Source organism: Lissotriton helveticus, chromosome 10 (assembly GCF_964261635.1).
Source record: "Lissotriton helveticus chromosome 10, aLisHel1.1, whole genome shotgun sequence".
In the NCBI taxonomy this organism is placed as follows: Eukaryota; Metazoa; Chordata; class Amphibia; order Caudata; family Salamandridae; genus Lissotriton; species Lissotriton helveticus.
Genome location: NC_136071.1, coordinates 860,750,301 through 860,769,736, shown reverse-complemented (window position 1 = coordinate 860,769,736; position 19,436 = coordinate 860,750,301). Strand labels below are relative to the sequence as shown.

The following is a 19,436-nucleotide window of genomic DNA, read 5'->3' as shown; positions in this document are numbered from 1 at the left end:
TCAAAAGGTGCAGATGTGGTGTTCTTTCCTTTTGAATGTACTAGGTGATGGACATTGATCATGTAGTAACTGGCCAGTAAAGGTGTCCATCTTGAAGTCTATATGGTTAAGCCACATATTTTTCTAATGGGATAAAACAACAAGAAACAACTTCTATCATAACTAAGGGTGTGAGTGTTGCAGCACCACTCCCACAAGGGGGCCTTCTAAAGGTGTTTCTTATGGCAGTATGTTTGTGGTTTAAAAGAAACACCATCAAATATTCCCTATGCTTGATATTCCCTATGCTTGAATGAGGGAATGTTAGTGGACAGCACTCCCACTCGCAAAATCGTTCCTACACCACTGATCAAACTAAACAATACCAAACATTAAGGTGACAATGGATAGACAGAATGAGCTTAAATATTGTTTTCATAACAAATGAACACACATACAGAATCTCTGGCCCATAAGATGAAAGTCTGTTCTTGGTTGACCATCAAATAAGGTAATATGTAACTTCATATATGATGGCACCAGAAAAGTGCTGGAGATGTTATTTTATATCAGTTTCAATTTAATGACTATGGGGCATCTTACAGAAACTTCACAAAGAAGAGGACCACTGCTTTTGCTTCATGTTTGTGCAACAGGCAATGGAGCTAACTGTATTTTCATTGCTCAGTTATGGTACACACTCACTGGCCACTATTTTTAATATGAATTCATGTAGGAAATATATTTTTTAATCTGAAAGTTGGGACTATGTTTGGAACTCATTGTTCCATTTTTATCAACTAACAGATAGTTTTGGTTTCTTGCAAAAAGGTTGTCCATAGACTATATTTATTCACATTTACGTAGCATATTACACGTTATTCGTAAGGATAAAATGTGTTACCTATCTTAACCCGACTAAGACCAAATTCCTAGTCAATGGCAACAAACAACACCTAGTAACACCCCCGTTTAATTAAAAGAACCAGGAAGGGTTCAACCTCCAACAATGTTGCTTCTTAAAGTTGCAAAGAGTCACTTTTAACCCTGACCTTGCCAAGAGGGAACACACTACTAAAAAGGTCAAGATGGCCTGTCACAACCCCCTTTTGAAGAAAGTGAAACCTTTACTCCTGGAAGATGGCATTCACTCACATTTAGATGGCGGCCTTGTCCAACTCCACAGCTTCCATCACACCACACTAATCCCTGAAATGCATCAGACACATCATCAAATGCCTAAAGAAATTCAGCCTTACACTGAGATCACTCTATTGACTCCACCTAATATCCTACACCAGATTAAACACTAGCAGTATTTTCTACAAAGCCATCACATTGGCACCACTACACATCTTGCAGACAAAATCCCTATTTACAGTGGCTGCCGACACACCCACAGCCTGAATATTGACAGTCTCGAGGTAATAAAATTCAAAAATGTAGTAGAAGCAAGGGATCTGCAACCGATTTCTAGATTCCTCAGCACTCTCCGATCCCTCTACTTGAGTTTAGGAAAGACCTGAAGATTTCCTCTTTTCGGAATATCGATAGTCGTCTTTCCCGTTGAGATCTTAGTAGCAACTCCCCTTCTGGCCCATAGCCCAACCTGTGAAATGCTGTATGCTCATACTTTCTTTGCCTTTAGAGTGTATACACCACTCTGCTGCCTCTGGCTATCTTTGACTATATAAATACTGTAAGAAACCGTGTTATTAGCTGAGAGGGGTGAAAGCCCTACTGGCATTATAAACACAATCCTTGTCAGGTGAACCTCAGAAAGTCACTAGATTAACCTGTACTTAATCCTTTAGTAGTTTGCCACAAAAGCAGTCAAATTTAACTTAGATGCAATGTGTAAAGTATTTATGCAGCACAAAAATAAAGTGAAAACACAACACAAGAACATCCCACACTGATTTTGAAAAATAGAGTAAACTTTAATAAATACAATTACACTAAAAGGAATTAAATTGAATCAGTAGAAGCAGAGTTATACATTTATATGCTTTTGTGAAAAATAGTGCCTAAAAGAAGAAAGCGCAAACCATGGGTATCCCGTCATCGAAGACATGGATAAAGTAAAAAATTAAGGGTCACTGCGAGGGAGCTTTGGACGGATAGAAGAGGTGGACTGGGCTTATCTTTGGACTTAGAAGACATTTCAGAAAACTTTCTGGAGAAGGTAAAGACTCAGTAGGCAAGAATGCAGCCTGCATCAAAGGACATGTTGTCAACAACAGGAATTTGCTGGGGGAGGTCTTAGTGAAGCTGTTGGCCAAAGAGGGAAAAAGCTCCAAGTGGGAGAAACCACATTTCCAGTTTGAGGAGGTTGCTGTTGTTAAGCCTGGTGAAGTTTTCTACTTCCAGGCTTATACGTTTTTCTGGAGCTCGGATTCACTCAGTGGGACGAGGTTGCAAGCTGTAGCCAAAGAAGGCTCCACAAGGCTGGATACTGCTCCCAGGAGGTCTGCTGAAGAGGCTTTGCTGCTGTGGAGAAGACATGAGTGAGAGCTACTGCAAAGTGTGGCTGGCGGTGATGCACCGTGAACAGATCAGCTGGTAGGTGGGTCATATTCTTCTGTCAGTTCTCCAGTTAGTTTTTGGTGAAACACTTTCCAAGTCCCAGATTTTAGATTCTGGTATGTAGAGGTCACTTCAGCACCACACCAAGGCTCCAGGACCTGGGGGGCATCACCGGCGGGGTTAGGACTCACTCCAGCAGAGGCCAGCAGCAGGGTTCTAGGCCTCAAGCTATCCCTACAGCTCACAAAGGAGGCCAGCAACTAGCCCTTGGAGTCACTCCGGTGGTTTTAGGTTCAAGGAGCAGGTCCAGTCCCCCTTCACACTGCAGGGCAGCAAGGTAGTCCTTCAAGCAGCAGGGCAGTTCTTCTGGAAGCAGGGTCGTCCTTCTTCTAAATCTTCCACAGGTCCAGGAGTGGACTGACGAGTGGTTCTGAGGTGCTAGACTTTGTGAATGGGGGAGATCCTTTCCTAATCCCACCTCTGGTTCTTTGAAGTTTTTCACTTCTCCAGTCAAGGCTCCAAACTCTCTGTGATAACAAAAAGCTGGTGTCGGGTTTCTTAGCGTGTGCTGGAAGCAAGCCCTTTAAAGCATAAGGAGGGCATGGTACAGATCGGGCCACAGCCATCCTAGCAGGATGGCCCTTCCTGCACAGCCAGTCTCCTTTGTGTCACCATCTGGGAGGAATACACAAACTCCAAAAGCAGAGCAATTCACAATCATGTGAACCAGGATACTGGCGGAAGGCACAAAACAGTTAGGACAAGAAAATGCCACCTTTCTAAAAATGGCATTTTCAAAATTGTGACTTAAATTCCAACTTTACAAATAAAGGGGACTTTAAATACCAATTCATTTGAGATTAACTAGTATATCTCTATCCGCTCTCAATGTAAAGTTAGCACTTATTAAATATAATAAGGTAACCCAGGCCTTACCACAGCAAAAAACGACTTTAGGAGTTTTCCACTACCAGGATATTTAAAATGTAAGTACACATTTTTACTTTTTAAATACTATGCTCCATGCCATAAGAGTTGTTAGTACAAAGGGAAGGGGTCCCCAACAGAAAACAAAGTACTGTAAACTTATATCTTAATGTACAATTAATTCAGGGAGCAAAGCTAGTGGATGCAAAAAAGTTTAATTCAGATTTGCATGATTTCCTTTCACTGGTTAGAGTTCATCATACATATGATTATATACATAAAAGATTGATAATAAATGTACGTGCCCACATTCACAATGGGAAGGGGAAAAGTGAAGGTAGTGTCAGGGACAGGGTGGGGTCAAGGAATAGTCAGATTCATCCAGTGGCAAATATTATTTTCAATTTAGAAACTAAATACATGTGGTCCCTTTAGCCAAAGGGCCACCTCATACGGCTCTTAAAGAGTCCAACACATAATTGATACACAAAACCAAACTCCGTTTCAGCCGTTAAGGTCCTGCTTGGGGTAGGAGATTGGTCGTAGTTCAGCAATCAACGTTTCGACCCGTAGTCAAGGTAGGAAAGTAGTCCTTACAAGGCGGGTCTTCTTCAGGACAAAGGAGTTGTGGGTGGGCAACCTCCTAAGGAGTAGTTAAAAAGATCAATTAACACACACCCCTCCTGTTAATTATTACAAGGAGGGCGGAAAATTGGAGAGAGCAATTTTACCAATTAAAAACGTGCTGTCAAAGGGGTTTGGCCACGGACAATGTTTATGCAATATGGGAACAGAAAAATACAGAAGACATGGTAGTTGCATACAGCCCAAGATTCGTTGCACACTGCATAACATCAACACATAGTCTAGGTCTCCCTAGTTCAAGATACAATTAAGAGGAACAGAAAAATACAGAAGACATGGTAGTGGCATATAGTCCAAGATTCGTTGCACACTGTATAACATCAACACATAGCCTAGGTCTCCCTAGTTCAAGATACAATTGAGAGGTCATTGGCAGTGGTAGTTACCCAACTACTAAAACACCCCACTGCAGAGATTAAATTGCCACAGGATTGCCATTGTTGGCCTGTTAAATACACAACTTTATTGGAGCTACCTATGTTTTCTATGAAAGGCGTACCTATAGGGTCTGAGGTCCCTTAGGGCTTCTTGTCAATGGAGATCAAGATCCTTGGCGGTCGTTAATTCCGTTACCTTAGAATTAGGAAAAGGGGATTAATCCTAGACACTCACATGCATGGGGTCTTGATTGTAGGGTATAGTTAACGATATCAAGCTTACCACTAATAGTAAATTCTGTGGCAGTGGGAGAGGATCAACTATGAACGGCACTTATGCGGGTACTACGATAACCGGTGCTATTCAATTCAAATTTCGTTAAGAACAAATGGGATCAATCTGTGCGTGGGGAAAAGGAAATAAAGAGATTGAAAACCAATAAATTATAAGTCTGGATAATGGTATCCTGGTTCTTGATAAGGCACAGTTTCAGAAGATTTTTAGGAAAAGGGCTTACCACTAATATTCACTTCTTAGGCAGACAGAGTTGATCTCTTACATACAGGACTCATTCAGGTGCGCCGCTACCTATTGCTGCCCACTTCCAAGTGAAAGCAGCAGTGGTGGTAAGCTTACCTCAGAACCTATAGGTACGCCTTTCATAGAAAACATAGGTAGCTCCAATAAAGTTGTGTATTTAACAGGCCAACAATGGCAATCCTGTGGCAATTTAATCTCTGCAGTGGGGTGTTTTAGTAGTTGGGTAACTACCACTGCCAATGACCTCTCAATTGTATCTTGAACTAGGGAGACCTAGGCTATGTGTTGATGTTATACAGTGTGCAACGAATCTTGGACTATATGCCACTACCATGTCTTCTGTATTTTTCTGTTCCTCTTAATTGTATCTTGAACTAGGGAGACCTAGACTATGTGTTGATGTTATGCAGTGTGCAACGAATCTTGGGCTGTATGCAACTACCATGTCTTCTGTATTTTTCTGTTCCCATATTGCATAAACATTGTCCGTGACCAAACCCCTTTGACAGCAAGTTTTTAATTGGTAAAATTGCTCTCTCCAATTTTCCGCCCTCCTTGTAATAATTAACAGGAGGGGTGTGTGTTAATTGATCTTTTTAACTACTCCTTAGGAGGTTGCCCACCCACAACTCCTTTGTCCTGAAGAAGACCCGCCTTGTAAGGACTACTTTCCTACCTTGACTACGGGTCGAAACGTTGACTGCTCAACTACGACCAATCTCCTACCCCAAGCAGGACCTTAACGGCTGCGGAGTTTGGTTTTGTGTATCAATTATGTGTTGGACTCTTTAAGAGCCGTATGAGGTGGCCCTTTGGCTAAAGGGACCACATGTATTTAGTTTCTAAATTGAAAATAATATTTGCCACTGGATGAATCTGACTATTCCTTGACCCCACCCTGTCCCTGACACTACCTTCACTTTTCCCCTTCCCGTTGTGAATGTGGGCACGTACATTTATTATCAATCTTTTATGTATATAATCATATGTATGATGAACTCTAACCAGTGAAAGGAAATCATGCAAATCTGAATTAAACTTTTTTGCATCCACTAGCTTTGCTCCCTGAATTAATTGTACATTAAGATATAAGTTTACAGTACTTTGTTTTCTGTTGGGGACCCCTTCCCTTTGTACTAACAACTCTTATGGCATGGAGCATAGTATTTAAAAAGTAAAAATGTGTACTTACATTTTAAATATCCTGGTAGTGGAAAACTCCTAAAGTCGTTTTTTGCTGTGGTAAGGCCTGGGTTACCTTATTATATTTAATAAGTGCTAACTTTACATTGAGAGCGGATAGAGATATACTAGTTAATCTCAAATGAATTGGTATTTAAAGTCCCCTTTATTTGTAAAGTTGGAATTTAAGTCACAATTTTGAAAATGCCATTTTTAGAAAGGTGCATTTTTTGCATCCACTAGCTTTGCTCCCTGAATTAATTGTACATTAAGATATAAGTTTACAGTACTTTGTTTTCTGTTGGGGACCCCTTCCCTTCGTACCGATAATTACCCAGGTCCCTTTGACTTTATTGGGTTTAACCCCGTTTTTCATAATCTATAAGAGTTGTTAGGGCCTACCTTAAGGGTGACGTCTAAGTATTAACAAGCATTTGCAATGCAATAGGTCTCGCATTATTAAAGTTTGAGCTATTGCTGTTGCATTATTTAGCAATGCCAATAGCTCAAACTTTAATATTGCAAGACCTATTGCATTGTAAATGCTTGTTGAAAGAGGGGGGGGGGCGTACTGAGGAACAGGCATGTAGTGGGTGTAGGTTAATGGGGAGCCTGGGCCACAGAAGAGAGGGGGGAGAGAACAAAGAAGGACAGGAGGGGAAGGGGACCCCGGGCAGTGGGCACTAGAGAAGGCTGGCTGGCTGGCAGCACACCAGTGCAGTGGGCAGTAAGTGTGGGGCGATCTGTGGAGAAAAGAGCAGGGGGAAGCCTTCGGGGTCTGCCGAGCGGGCTGGTGGAGGTGGGAGTCAGCACGGGGGAGGCGTGATGGATCTTCACTGCGGGGAGAGCGGTAGGGAGACTCTCGGAGGGGGCTGCTGGGCACAGGGAGGGTGTTTGGCAGTGTGGAAATCGCGGAGGAGGCATGGGGCGGGGGATAGTGAGGGGAGACAGGCAGACATGCCAGGTGGAGAGAGAGAAGGGAGAGAGTGAGAGGGTGGGTGACGATCAGAAGTACTAGAAGTGGATAGAATTTCCTCTGGAAATCTGAAAACTGGGGAGGCGAAGGAGGGGGTGCAGGGCGGAGCAAGAAGAGGCAGGAAGGACAGTCATGAATGCAGGCTGACGGTACAGATGCAGGATTTATATAAACTCTGCCAGAAAGAATCTGAAAACAAAGGGAAACTGATAGTAAAGCATTTGTGGCTCAGTTTGATCATCACTGACAGACTGCTTTGTAGATAGCTTAGAGGGTTAAGACGCCTGTTGCACAGATCTAGTCTTACTGCAGTAAGCTTCAGGGCACTGTACTGGGAAGGTAAGTCCGGTGGTTAATGGACTTGCTCTGGTACCACGTTGGAAACATCATAAAGCAGCTCAGAGTGTTGATGTGCCTGCTGCGGGGATTATCTTGTGACCTGCAGGTGACACATGCCAGTTGTGGTGAAATAGCTCAGTGGGTGAAGCGCTCAGTGCAGACAGCGGCACGTCACTTGCAAGATGTCATCCGGGTTTAAGTGCACTTCTTGTTCCTTAAAGGCTCGTGAAGTGTTGTCTTTTATGAAGGACCGCCCCCAAAACAAGAATATCTTGTGTGTAATGTGATTGTGAACAGTGTTTTACTGCAGATCTGCAAGTACACACCCCGGCCCAGTGTGTGGTATGATCACAGTGCATCTCTCCCCCCTGATGGCCTTCTGCCGCAGAAGGTGCCATCACCCTGGACTTCTTGGCTCTCAGCGTGAACTGAAGGGGTTGCTGACTGTCCTTTAGATGAGGCGTTACTGTGTGGTCTTTGGTTGGGTAAAGACCCTCCACTTCCTTCTCCTCAGCATGCTCTTGAAGTAAGTGTGTCTGTGTGCACACACCACACCAGGGACAGGATGTTCAAGGCCCTGTCAGAAGAGGATACCTGCTGGAACTAGAGCCCACCGGCTCTCCTCTCCACCTTGGATGTAAGTGATCAGTTTGGAGGGAGAGGAGAGACAGTAGAGCTCTCCGTGTCCACACATAAAGGCGAGTATATCCCTTGTGGGCCAGGGCCAGGGGTCAGAGCTGGCTCACTTCCGCTGTCCTTCAGCCCCTCAGAGAGGACACATGGGCAAAACAATTCCACTCATCTCAACTATGTGGAGATGGCGCAGCTGTCATCGTACTTCTCGTGCATTGCTGGGTTTTACTGAGTTTATCTGATCACTGTTCCATCATAGCCCACAAAACGTTCACCCGCCAAAGAAGTATTTTTTTTCCAGTTACAATTATGATACGTCTTTTTATCAGCCTAACTAAATCACGAAGGTCACGGCAAAAAAAGTAAATGTAAACGGTAACTAGATGTTCGCCATGCACAAGTAGTATATTAGACATTATTGTGAACTCTTCACCATGATGCTGAACTCATGCCAGACAGACAAGAAAACAAGCGTTTAATCCTCCTCTCTTAATACTCTACCAGCACTTCCTGAACCTCGGACACATTGGGAGGGGTGACGGCGGCAAGCACGCCTTTCGTGCAGTGCATTATCGTGCACACGTCTGCGTACGATAATGCAATGCCACATGTTTCCCTGTGCGGGTAACAGACACCAATAGGCCACGGGCGGAGCAACGCGCCCACCTTTGGCCTACTGCATGGTCGGTGTCTGAAACACAAGCAGACAAAAGCCAATTCCATAATGGCAGGATGCAAAGTTACACAGAAGGTTTATTTTTTAATGTTGACATCATCTTGATGCTGTTTCTAAGAAGCAAGTAGGTTTCATGCAGTGGCGAGGTAGTATGACAGGCAATAATCTTCTGAAACACACTTTTTCCATTCTTCTCATTTGGTGAATAATGCACCTGAGCATGTTTCATGTTTCTCAAGCGCATTAGCTAGATGCCCTCATGTAATCAGTGATAACTTCAACCAGTTCTGTATCTTCAGCTAAAGAAATGTTACATTTTGGAGCTTGTAGTTTCAATTTTGGAAATTATAATGTATGTAATGTGCGCAACCACAAAAAGAGCAGCCGGCGGATTGCAGGGGGAGGAGATCAGCACACTCTTTCTTATGTGACAAGCATAATTGTGATGCTCTCTCCGGGTCACAGAGACCTCCTTGCTTGAAACACGGGCACACAGTTTTGGTATTAATAAGCATTCAGGGAGGTTGTAGGGAGTCCTTTCTTCTAGTCGGCCGCCTGTTCATCTGATAAGAAAATGCTTGTAAATATACATTCTCGTTTTACAAACAATGTGCCTCTTTTCAATGTAATCACCTATTTTAGTGAGTGATTTTGTAGGCATCTCACTGGTTCCTCTTTCAGGTGGTGATTTTCACCCCTTTCTTCAGTCACGTAGATAAATTAATAAAAACAGGACTGCCTGCTGACTGACTGCAGGGTGTTATCTTGTACCTTTTGGTCTGGTATGTTTTGTGTTACTTAGCAGCTGTTAAATTCCCGTCCTTTAGGGCCCCTGTAAATGTCGCTTTATTCGTCAGTGTTCTTCCTGTCGGTTGCTTGTAGTTTTCAACTCGTGTGTTGATGTGATCTTGTGTTACGTAATTTGAAAGCCCACAATTGTCAGAGGTTATCCCTCACAGGGCTCAACCCATCTCATTGCAAGTTGTTAGTCGACACTGCTCAGTAAATGTGGATCTTTTATTAACAAAATACGTGCAGCAGATGTGGAACAGACCGCACTCTCACAAACGAAATATATAAATCATAAAATGTCTACCCATGCCCAGCTTTCATCGATTAACGCAGAAGCAATGGATACAATGTACAATAAATGTGTGAGCCAAGCTCGCATTTTTTCATTGGATTGAATCCCATTGTGTATTCAGATTCATTGAAATTAGTGGAATTTAAATTCGTATATTTATTTCAAAATCAAATCCCTGTTTTAAGCTTTTGGGGCCCTTGTGCCTGCACCAGCGCTGCCGCTGGCGTCACGTGAACTATAAAACTGCAGGAACAGCATGCTTCCGAACCAGACCCTTTCCCCCACTTTTGCTGGTGTCTGCGGCCTGCGAGCGTATGCAGTTCTGTTAAAATAACCCTACTGAAATCGCGCAAAAAGGGCCGTTTTATCGGGTAGGTAACAATCAACCCTTCGCCAAAGCGTTTCTTCACAAACACACTCCAAAAACCTCGAAATGCCCCCTCGTTCTGTCATAATGTGCGAACATTTATTACCATAGCCATTCTCAATCTCGGTATGTTTTGTCGGCCCTTCCTTCCGAAAATATCGGCAGGCCAGGGCTGGTAAAATACATATATTCTGGTGTGTCCAGACAATAACAGACCGGCCCTGACCTCGGCCTCCGGGAGCAGGAGGCCCACTGCCACGCTGGATTGCACAGTATTATCCGCCAGAGCCTAGAAACCGGGGCTGAGGTCACCGCGGCCCTTGGCAGACTGCTGGTGCTGAGTGGGGGCTCTGCTGGGTTTATTTATTTATTGAAGCCTGAAAGGCCCACAACTGCGTAGAGCGCCTGTTTAAAATGAAACTAAACAAAGAACCCCGATGCCGCTGGAGGCAGGGCATGGCAAGCTTCTGCCTCAGGAGCTGGGTGCTATCAATGACATCATGCGGACTTGTGTGGGCCTCCCTTCGTGTCACACGTACATGAACATCTTTAATTCCACGAAAAGGAAGCCACCTAGTTATTCGCATTTGTACAAAGAAGGGACTACAAACATCTGAATTAAACAAATTGTCAAATCTCAGTTCACCGGAGAAGGCCATCGAACCCCCTTGAAGGCCGATCTTACAAACGCACCTTATGAAGCCTATATACTAGGCTCTGTTGAAAACTTGAAGTCAGAGTTCTGCATACTATATACTGCCTGTGCCTGCACATGTGAGAGACTATTAGGGCCTAAAAAGCAGGATCAGGTGCTAAGAGGTGTTAACGGCACCCATGCGTGTTAATGGCACTCTGCCCCGTAAGTGAGGTGCTCCTGGGGTCAGCCATGCCCCTGAAGCCTCAAGTAGGCAGCTGGCTGCCCATTCTGCTGGGGTAAGGGGTGAGCGGCAAGGCATGGGATGTGTGTCAAGGAATTCTTCCTGGCACAGATCACTTCCCTCTACCGCTCTCTGGCCTGTAAGTTGCTGCCGGTCCTGACTGCGAGCTCTGTCCCGGACCCTCCATCCCAGCCCTTGATGTGAGTGGAGCCTCCCCTCCCTCTTACTTGCAGCACCGAGCCCCGGGAATGAGTGACAGCAGAAAGCAACAATTTAAAACCAGGCTGCAGAGTGCGAACCCCGGCAGGGTGGGACACAGCGAGTCTACAGCGTGTCTTTGCTCACGCTGCCTGCACGCGCCAGTCAGCTCTCTGATTGGTTGATAAGGACTACCAATGGTAGTGCTTATTTGGTAGTTGTCAACGAATCAGAGAGCCGACTTGGGCATGCAGGCAGCATGATAAAACCAAGATGCCGTGCTTGTCTCGATGGGCGTGCTGGAACGAGTGGTGCGCACGCGCGCCATATGCTTTTACTTATCGCGCCAGTGTCTGGGCACGATAATTGAAACCATGAGGCAGGAAATGCGCGTAATAGACACCAATAGGCCAGGGCGGAGCTATGCGCCCGCCTCTGGCCTATTGGTGTCTATTTTACAAAACAACACGCAGGGAAAGGCCAATAGCAGGCCGCAAATGGAAAATCACACGTACGAGCATGTGCATTTTCCAGGTCCATTTTCAAAACCCGTACAAAAGGACTCTCGCTGCGCGAACACTGCTGCGCAGTGTATCGCTAGGCACGAGACCTAAAAAGCATAGCTTAGGCCTGGTAAAAGGTTTATTTTAACAAAAACACACAAAGTACAGAGGGATGAGAGGATAACACCCTCTTCGACCTCTCGCGCAACAGTTTAAATCTCACAAAAAGAAGAGGGATTAAAAAGCTACGTGGTGATAGATAAGTGTATGGGAATGCACCAATTTTATAAAACTGCCCTCACACACAGCAAGCTGTGTCATGCTTCATCTTAGGGCTGCTAACACACTTTTGCCCCAGCCAAACGCTGGAGGTGGAGCAATAGGGAGAAGACAACACAACACAAAATGTGAACATGGAATCATGTTTATATGTATATATGTTTGACTGGAAGAGAGGGAGGAGTAGTATGTCCTATTTGGAAGGAATTGGGTAGTGGCATGAGGTTTGTAATCTAACACTTACTTGAGTATCAGCAACACACACAAATGTTCGTCATCACTAGAGCTGTGAAAACACTGTTAACATTCCTTTACATTTTTCTTGGACACAGGTTCACAATAAGGCAGTGCTGTACATTTTCGGACTGCTCAGCCTGTACCTGTTTCTCTCCCCATGAGTCTTTTCCTCCCACAGTTCAAGGACTGCTCTTTTTCAATGATGAGGTTCCAGTAGATGATAAAAGAAAAAACAAAACTCACTGGCATCAGGACTGCTGATGATCCTGGCATGGTGGGATTGGGAAGGGTACCGGGCATAGAGGCAGGCATGGGCTGTCGTTGTCTGTTGTGTAGATGCAGAAGCGAAGACAGTGAGCCTGGAACAGGCCTAGAATGAAGAACAACAGATTCTGTTAGCATTAAATGAGACTAAACAGGGAGTAATGTAGAGTGCCAAGTAATAGCTGGAGCAATCAACTGAGCCATAACTGATTTAACAAACCATTTACAGTTTCACTGTTCTTACCAGTGTACAGCTTAATCTCTGAGGCAAGTGAATGCTACTGGCAGACTATAAATGCTCACTTTGTCTGTGCTGGCTTAGTACTACAACTGAATTTAATTTATGGGACATATAGTGTGACAGGAACATTCAAAATCACAGCACAGGCTGCTGCACCAACATCCTAGTAAATCCATGATTAATACCATTCATTTACATTTGTAATTGTTCACAATTTAATCAGCCAGTTTGTCAAAGCACATGAGGGACACTATTCCTGCCTTTCTTCTGGATGTCTCAATGTGTACTGAAACACAATAACATAGTAGGACAAACCTGGCTAGAAAGCTGCATAATGTAATCACCTAATATCGTTAGTTCAGCTACACACTATGTATACACCACATCATTCTGTATCACTAAAGATCAGGGCCATGGAAGTCATGTTGATGTGGCGGACCAAATAATGCAACATGGATGACTAGATTTTGCACCATGAAAAGATACATTTTAGGGAATATTGTGGCTCATTCTGTAACAATATTTATTTTGTCATTTTAACACAAATGGATGTTGTCTGGGCAAAGGTGGATCCTCATTAATGTCAGTTTCATTTTTAAATACATCAATTATCACCTGAAAGGTGACCAGCTTTCCTTCACAAAGGCCTATCATAGTGCCACACCACATGTTGCTCCTATGTTTCTTAACTATTGGTCCACTTGGGCTATTGTGACATTATTGATCAGATGGTGGTTTTTGCGGCAACTGCAGAGACCCCATAATTATGCAGAAAATGGTGTGACTGCAGAATTGCATATTTCAAAGACCCAATTTCTCACAAGGACATTTTCCAAATAGAGACACACAGCTAAAAAGTCTAATTCCAGTTTCAGGTTGATAGTACCCAAACTTATGTAAACAAACTGTGGAAGAAAAGTCTTCCGAATTCAAGGGAAGGATTTGTGAAGTTTCATTGGACAAAAGATTGAACATTTTGTTTTGAAAGAAGTTAAATACCTAGCTGTTTTCCTTGTGAAGGTCTCTTACTGGACCAAATGCATCTTAGCCACAAGGGAGTTGTTAAAGCACTGCTTGCAATATTGTACAGCACAAAGATGCCTTTCTTAGGTGGACGTAATGCTCAATCTAATACCCCCACAATAATTGTGGCAAAAATAAAAAAAATCAACTTTGTAAATTATAGTGGCTTATGGTAAAGCTGTCATTGACTTATATTCTGTACTTTATTCCTTTGTAAGCCAGGTGTCAATGGAATCTCTAAAGCACTCCTCATTAATGAGATCAAAGCTTTCTGAACAGCCTGACATTGGTAGCTGTTTGAATGTGAAATATTTTAGCTTGGTCTGCATAATATGCATTCCGAATTCCCAGTGGATTTCTCAACTGGAATTGTTTCGATTTTTTCCAGAGCCCCAAAAATTCTTTACATTGAATTAAGGACTGTGGCGAGGGTGTTGTTTGTGAGACAGACAAAAAGAGCTGTTAGTTTGCATATTGTAAATAAACCATTTTCATCTCTCAAGCTGCAATAAATCTTATTTTTTTAAATCTGACACAATCGATTAAACTGGAATGGTGGCGATCAGTGGTATGCATCAGTAAATTTAAGACTTTAAGCACAATCCTACTGCTTATTTCTAAGTAGGGCTTTTTATAGTACAGCTCTAGTCACGTTGGAGTAAGATGCTGAAGACATACAGATGAGTTATTTACAAAATGGGAGAGCTCAAAATTGAGAGATTTTGGAAGGAAAAGAGATATACTTTTATCATCCTTTGACATTTAATGGAGCAGAATAATCTTTAGGAGTGTACACGTGGAACAATGGCACCATTTTGGTGCAAAAAGATAGAAGAATGTGTCCCCTGGCTAGTGGTTTTACCTACAGTGTTAACGAGGACCATAATCCTTATGTCCTTTCTTGTATTGTGTACAAGAACACAGGCAATACTGCCAGGTTAGACGAAAGGAGCTCCATCCTTATTATTCCCATTCATAGGAGAAGAGGGCAAAACGTGATGTGGCACATGAATGCAAAATGTAAGGCACCTAACCCTATCACTTTCTTCTAACTTAGCATTTCCAATGCACTTCCCTATTTCTAAGCCTATACTTTGATCAATATATCCTCTAACCCATGGGTACTCACAAACTTTCTCTCGGGGGCCAAATTTACACTGTGGTTTGTGTCCGAGGGCCGCACCAGTGGGGGTGGGGTCAGTGGGGGTGGGGTCAGTGGGGGAGGGGGCGGGGTTAGAGCAACAAAAAAAACTGACCATGAGGTTGATCATTGGTCCCTGCAGGTCCCTCACTCCCTCACCCGGTCTCCCTGTCACTCCCTTTCCCTCCCTCACCCTCCCTTTCCTTCCTCCCTCTCTTTCCCTCCTTCCCTCTCTCACTCCCTCACCTGGTCTCCCTTTCCCTCCCTCACTTTGTCCCCCTTTCTTTCCCTCTCCCTCCCTTTCCCTCCCTTTCCCTCCCTCTCCCTCTGTCATCTCACTCTGCCTCTGTGTCAGCCCGGGCTGAGACAGCTTCAGAGCACACACACAGCCGCACCGAGCGCGTTAACAGGTCTTTAAAAGACCATTAGCATGTTAATGAGGCTGTGTTGTTCACCTCTTAGCACCCCTGCAACTCCGCTCTAACTATGGCAAGAATTGCCCGGCAGGCCCCCACAGAGCAGCAGAGTCTCCGCGTCACGCTGCTGCAACTTGTGTTTGCAGACACTCTTTAAAAAAAAACTAAAACACTGGTACGATGTGTGCAAGGTCAGCGGGCCACCAGGTAAGGCTTGCCGGGCCGCTGGCGGCCCGCGGGCCGCACTATGAGTACCCGTGCTCAAACCCAACCTTCGGACTCATCTCAAACTTCTTTCTACTACTCTTTACAAAGCACTACCCTATCGCTCATCCTATACATTTATCAATATATCCTCTACATCCACTCACTCATTTATCCAAACCCCATACCACTATGATCCCCAAAAATAACCATTTCTAGACTTTCTCCTAGTCTACCCCTCCTTGCATCATCTGACACCTCTTTGACTATACCGATCCCCCCAAAAAAACTTTCTAAACTCTTCCCTCTTTTCTACCCCTCCCCAACCCTTCTCAATCCAAATAACTGACTAGCATAACCACCATTTAAAATGTACATGCATTATACATTATGCACTATACTAATTCAACACTAATCCTCTATGGGTCCCGGAGTAGCATGCTACTCGCCGAAAAAGAGCTTCGGCGCCTCTCCAGGGGTAGTAAGCGCTATATAAATGCAATTACAATACAATAAAAGAAGAATGTAAGCATCAGACATAATTCAGAGAAAATGTAGACGAACATTATCTCGGATCATCGATTGTTTTTTTGCTATGTCAGCCCCTGCAACAGTGATAATATCACTATTATACACACACACACATACATTTAGGATTTTGTTTCCATTGGAAATACCTTTTTTTGTGTTGATGATAACTTTTGCACCATTTGAGGAATCTTCATAAAACTTTCCAAAAAGTGCCCTCATTTGCCAAGTTTGTGTTAGGATAGTTTTGGGATGATCTGATAAGCAGGGGTTAAGAAAAATGGGGGTCCTAAAATGCGCTTTTCCCATTCATGTTCCCAGGGGAACTTTAGACACAGCTACAGCTCAAACGGCTGAACAGATTTACACCACATTTGCGGGAAAGTTAGATCTTTTTGTGATTTGGTGCAAATCCATTCAGTATTGTTGAGCAATTGGGCTCAAAAACGCTGTATATTTCACACTGCAAAGGATCCGTGGGTCAACAGATATCCTGATAAGATCGGATTAGCTGTCACCACACCAACAAGGAAGTGGCTGCAGCCATTTTACCACTCGGGACTCATTCCCGAGTCCTAAGAAAAAGGTTAAAAAAAGACATAAGGGGACAGGTTAGGGATGCCCTGAGACCCTACACCTGGAGGGGGGGCCTGGGGCCATAAGCAATGTTTTGCTTTTTATTTTTTTTCATTTGAAGCAAATTTGTGGATATGTCTGTTTCTACCTGGCAAGAGCATTTTCAAAGCTCCTGCTGGGTGGGAGTAGACATGCCTTCCCTGCCCACAAGTAACTACAACATGTGCCCTAAGATGACTATAACTTGTACCTCGCCATGTACTGCTAATTAACCCGGATATTATATCACTCATAAAATCTTCTATGGCATCATCGATGAAATTACTGATGAGAATACTGTACATGGCAGGGGCACTAGTCATAGTTGCCTTAGGGTACATATTATATTTACTTCAGATAACAAACAGTTTTATTTTTTCAGTTAAAAAAGTTATATGTAGATATATATGCATCTATAATTCCATGCAATTACACCAATTACTTCTACTTGCGGTGCCAGTGCAAGCCAATGGGTGCAGGTCCTGTTTTCAGTGAAAGCACAATTTGTGCCTCTAGACGTCATCAAAAGCACAATACGACTGCACTCCAGAGAGATGAACTTGATAAATGTAATCAGTGCCTTGGATTAAAGGCATTACATTTAGCACTCTGGAGGGCAGTCAGTTCATGCTTTTGGGGCACAAGTATATATATATATATATATATCTTAAATGTCACTGGTCTTTTTTTCTGTCAATTCGTATATATATATATGGGAGCGTCAAGGGGACCCAGGGAGGCCTGTTGTCATCATTCCTGTCTGGCCTGCTCATCTGCAAACAGCGCGCCTTTTCCCTGAAATCTTGCTCACGGTACCCACAGCCCGAAAACATTGCATTTTGGGACTTGAAGTTTCAAATGGATCGCAGTGGCAGTGCGACCATGTGATTTGGGGCTGAACTTCGACCCCCCCAATGGGGGAGAGCACAGGAAACATTAAGGCGGGGGCGGAGCTACATCCGGACTCACAGCGTTATCTGAGGAAGGCCACAGTGCCGAAATGCATTATGCCCATGCTGTAACTAAATAAAGGCTTTCTCTGTTGTCCCCTCTTACCTTCCTGACTCGGAGTGGTGTGAATTGGATATATATATATAAGTGACAGATTCTGTAAGTGTGTATTTCGCAGTTGTACTTAATCTCTCTGTTGTACTGCCAGTGGTCAATCTGTCTGACCATGGTCCTTCTATATTGTGGGGCAAACCACCATTAAACTGTTATCCTATTGCTTGTGGAAGTATTCATCAGCTTGTTTGATTTCTAATAGACTACTGATTCATTGGAGATCTATTGTCCCCCTCTACTGACGTACACAGTCCCCATTCTGCAGAAAGTGTCAACATTTAGTTCATTTCCAATTTGATATTTATATTTCATCACTGATGGTGCAGAAAAGTGGAGTGTCAGTTCTGAAAAAATAAGTGTTGTTAATCAAAAGGTTGCAATTGCTGGGTTTTTTTTCTAGAGGCTTATATAATGCGAACTTGACTCGAAGGTATCAGAGCATTTTACATGAGCACTAGATGTGTTACAGAGGTACACATTCAATTTTTGTGAGGTGCAGAGATTAAGTGATTTGCCCAGAATAACAGGATGTGGAGCGTCCCTGTTGAGACTCGAACCCGGATCCCCAGCTTAGAGGTCAACTGCTCTAGCAGTTAGGCAACATCCTCTCTTGCAGCCAGATTCATCAAGCCGAAATCGGCTCGCAAAGGGCCAGATTCTAAGAATCTGGCCCTTTGCGAGCGCTATTTTTGCATTTGGGATTCATCATCCCAAATGCAAAAATCGCAATTTTAGATATCGCTAAATTGCGAATAATTGCATTTAAGGAATCTCAATTTGAGGTTCCTTAAATGCAATTCATGAACCATTTTAAAATTGGGAATTCGCAATCTGGGGCCGCTATTTACCGCGAAGTCTAACTACGTGGTAAATAGCGAAAACGTAGAAAAATCCACTTCAATGCATTTTTCTAAGTTGTATGTTACACACACACATGTACTTTGGACATGTGTGTGCGCAACACAAGTGTACCTTACCATTTCAGGGGTGCTACAGGGTGTCCTTAGGCCCATAGAAATAAATGGGAAAGCCATTCCTTATTTGCGATTAGCAATTACCGAATCACAAATAAGGAAGCAGTAGAAATCGCAAAAAATATTGCGATTTCTACATGCATCCCGTTTTGCGAGTCTTTAAAAGCGATTCTTTAAAAATCGCTATTAAGGACTCGCAAAACGGGACTTTGATGAATCTGGGGGTAGGTGAGCAAGGCAGTCAGCTCTCAGTTAGAATGATGGCACAGATTTTTTATTTAACACTATAATTCAAGGTGGTGTAATAGTGTTAGAATACTGCAGCCACACCTGTTTATACTCCAAGGAAATAAGACTGCCTCTTCATAAACACAAATTCTTTAGGTATTCTAATAACAATGATATTGCTGTACTGATAATGAAAGTAAAATGTGTACATGAAAACACCAATTTCACTTGGACAATTGCATGAAATGACTGTGATTGTTTTAACTCTTCTAGAGAACACAAAGCTCAGCACACCACAAATTTAGTTTTTGATGTGCTTTTAGAATACATTTTTGTGTTGTGTTTTTTTAGCTTCTTCCCGAACCATTTTCTCCATCCTCTATGTCCCAA

General features: G+C 43.4%; 1 protein-coding gene across 3 annotated transcripts in view; it reads right to left on the bottom strand.

The window, feature by feature from the left end:
• CREB5 (cAMP responsive element binding protein 5) overlaps positions 1-19,436 on the bottom strand; it is a 353,305-nt gene that overhangs the window by 245,618 nt on the left and 88,251 nt on the right. For all 3 annotated transcript variants that reach the window (XM_078663497.1, XM_078663496.1, XM_078663498.1), the window contains one exon: positions 12,591-12,717. In XM_078663497.1, the coding sequence (XP_078519623.1) occupies positions 12,591-12,717 (127 nt within the window). The remainder of the gene's footprint in view (positions 1-12,590; positions 12,718-19,436) is intronic.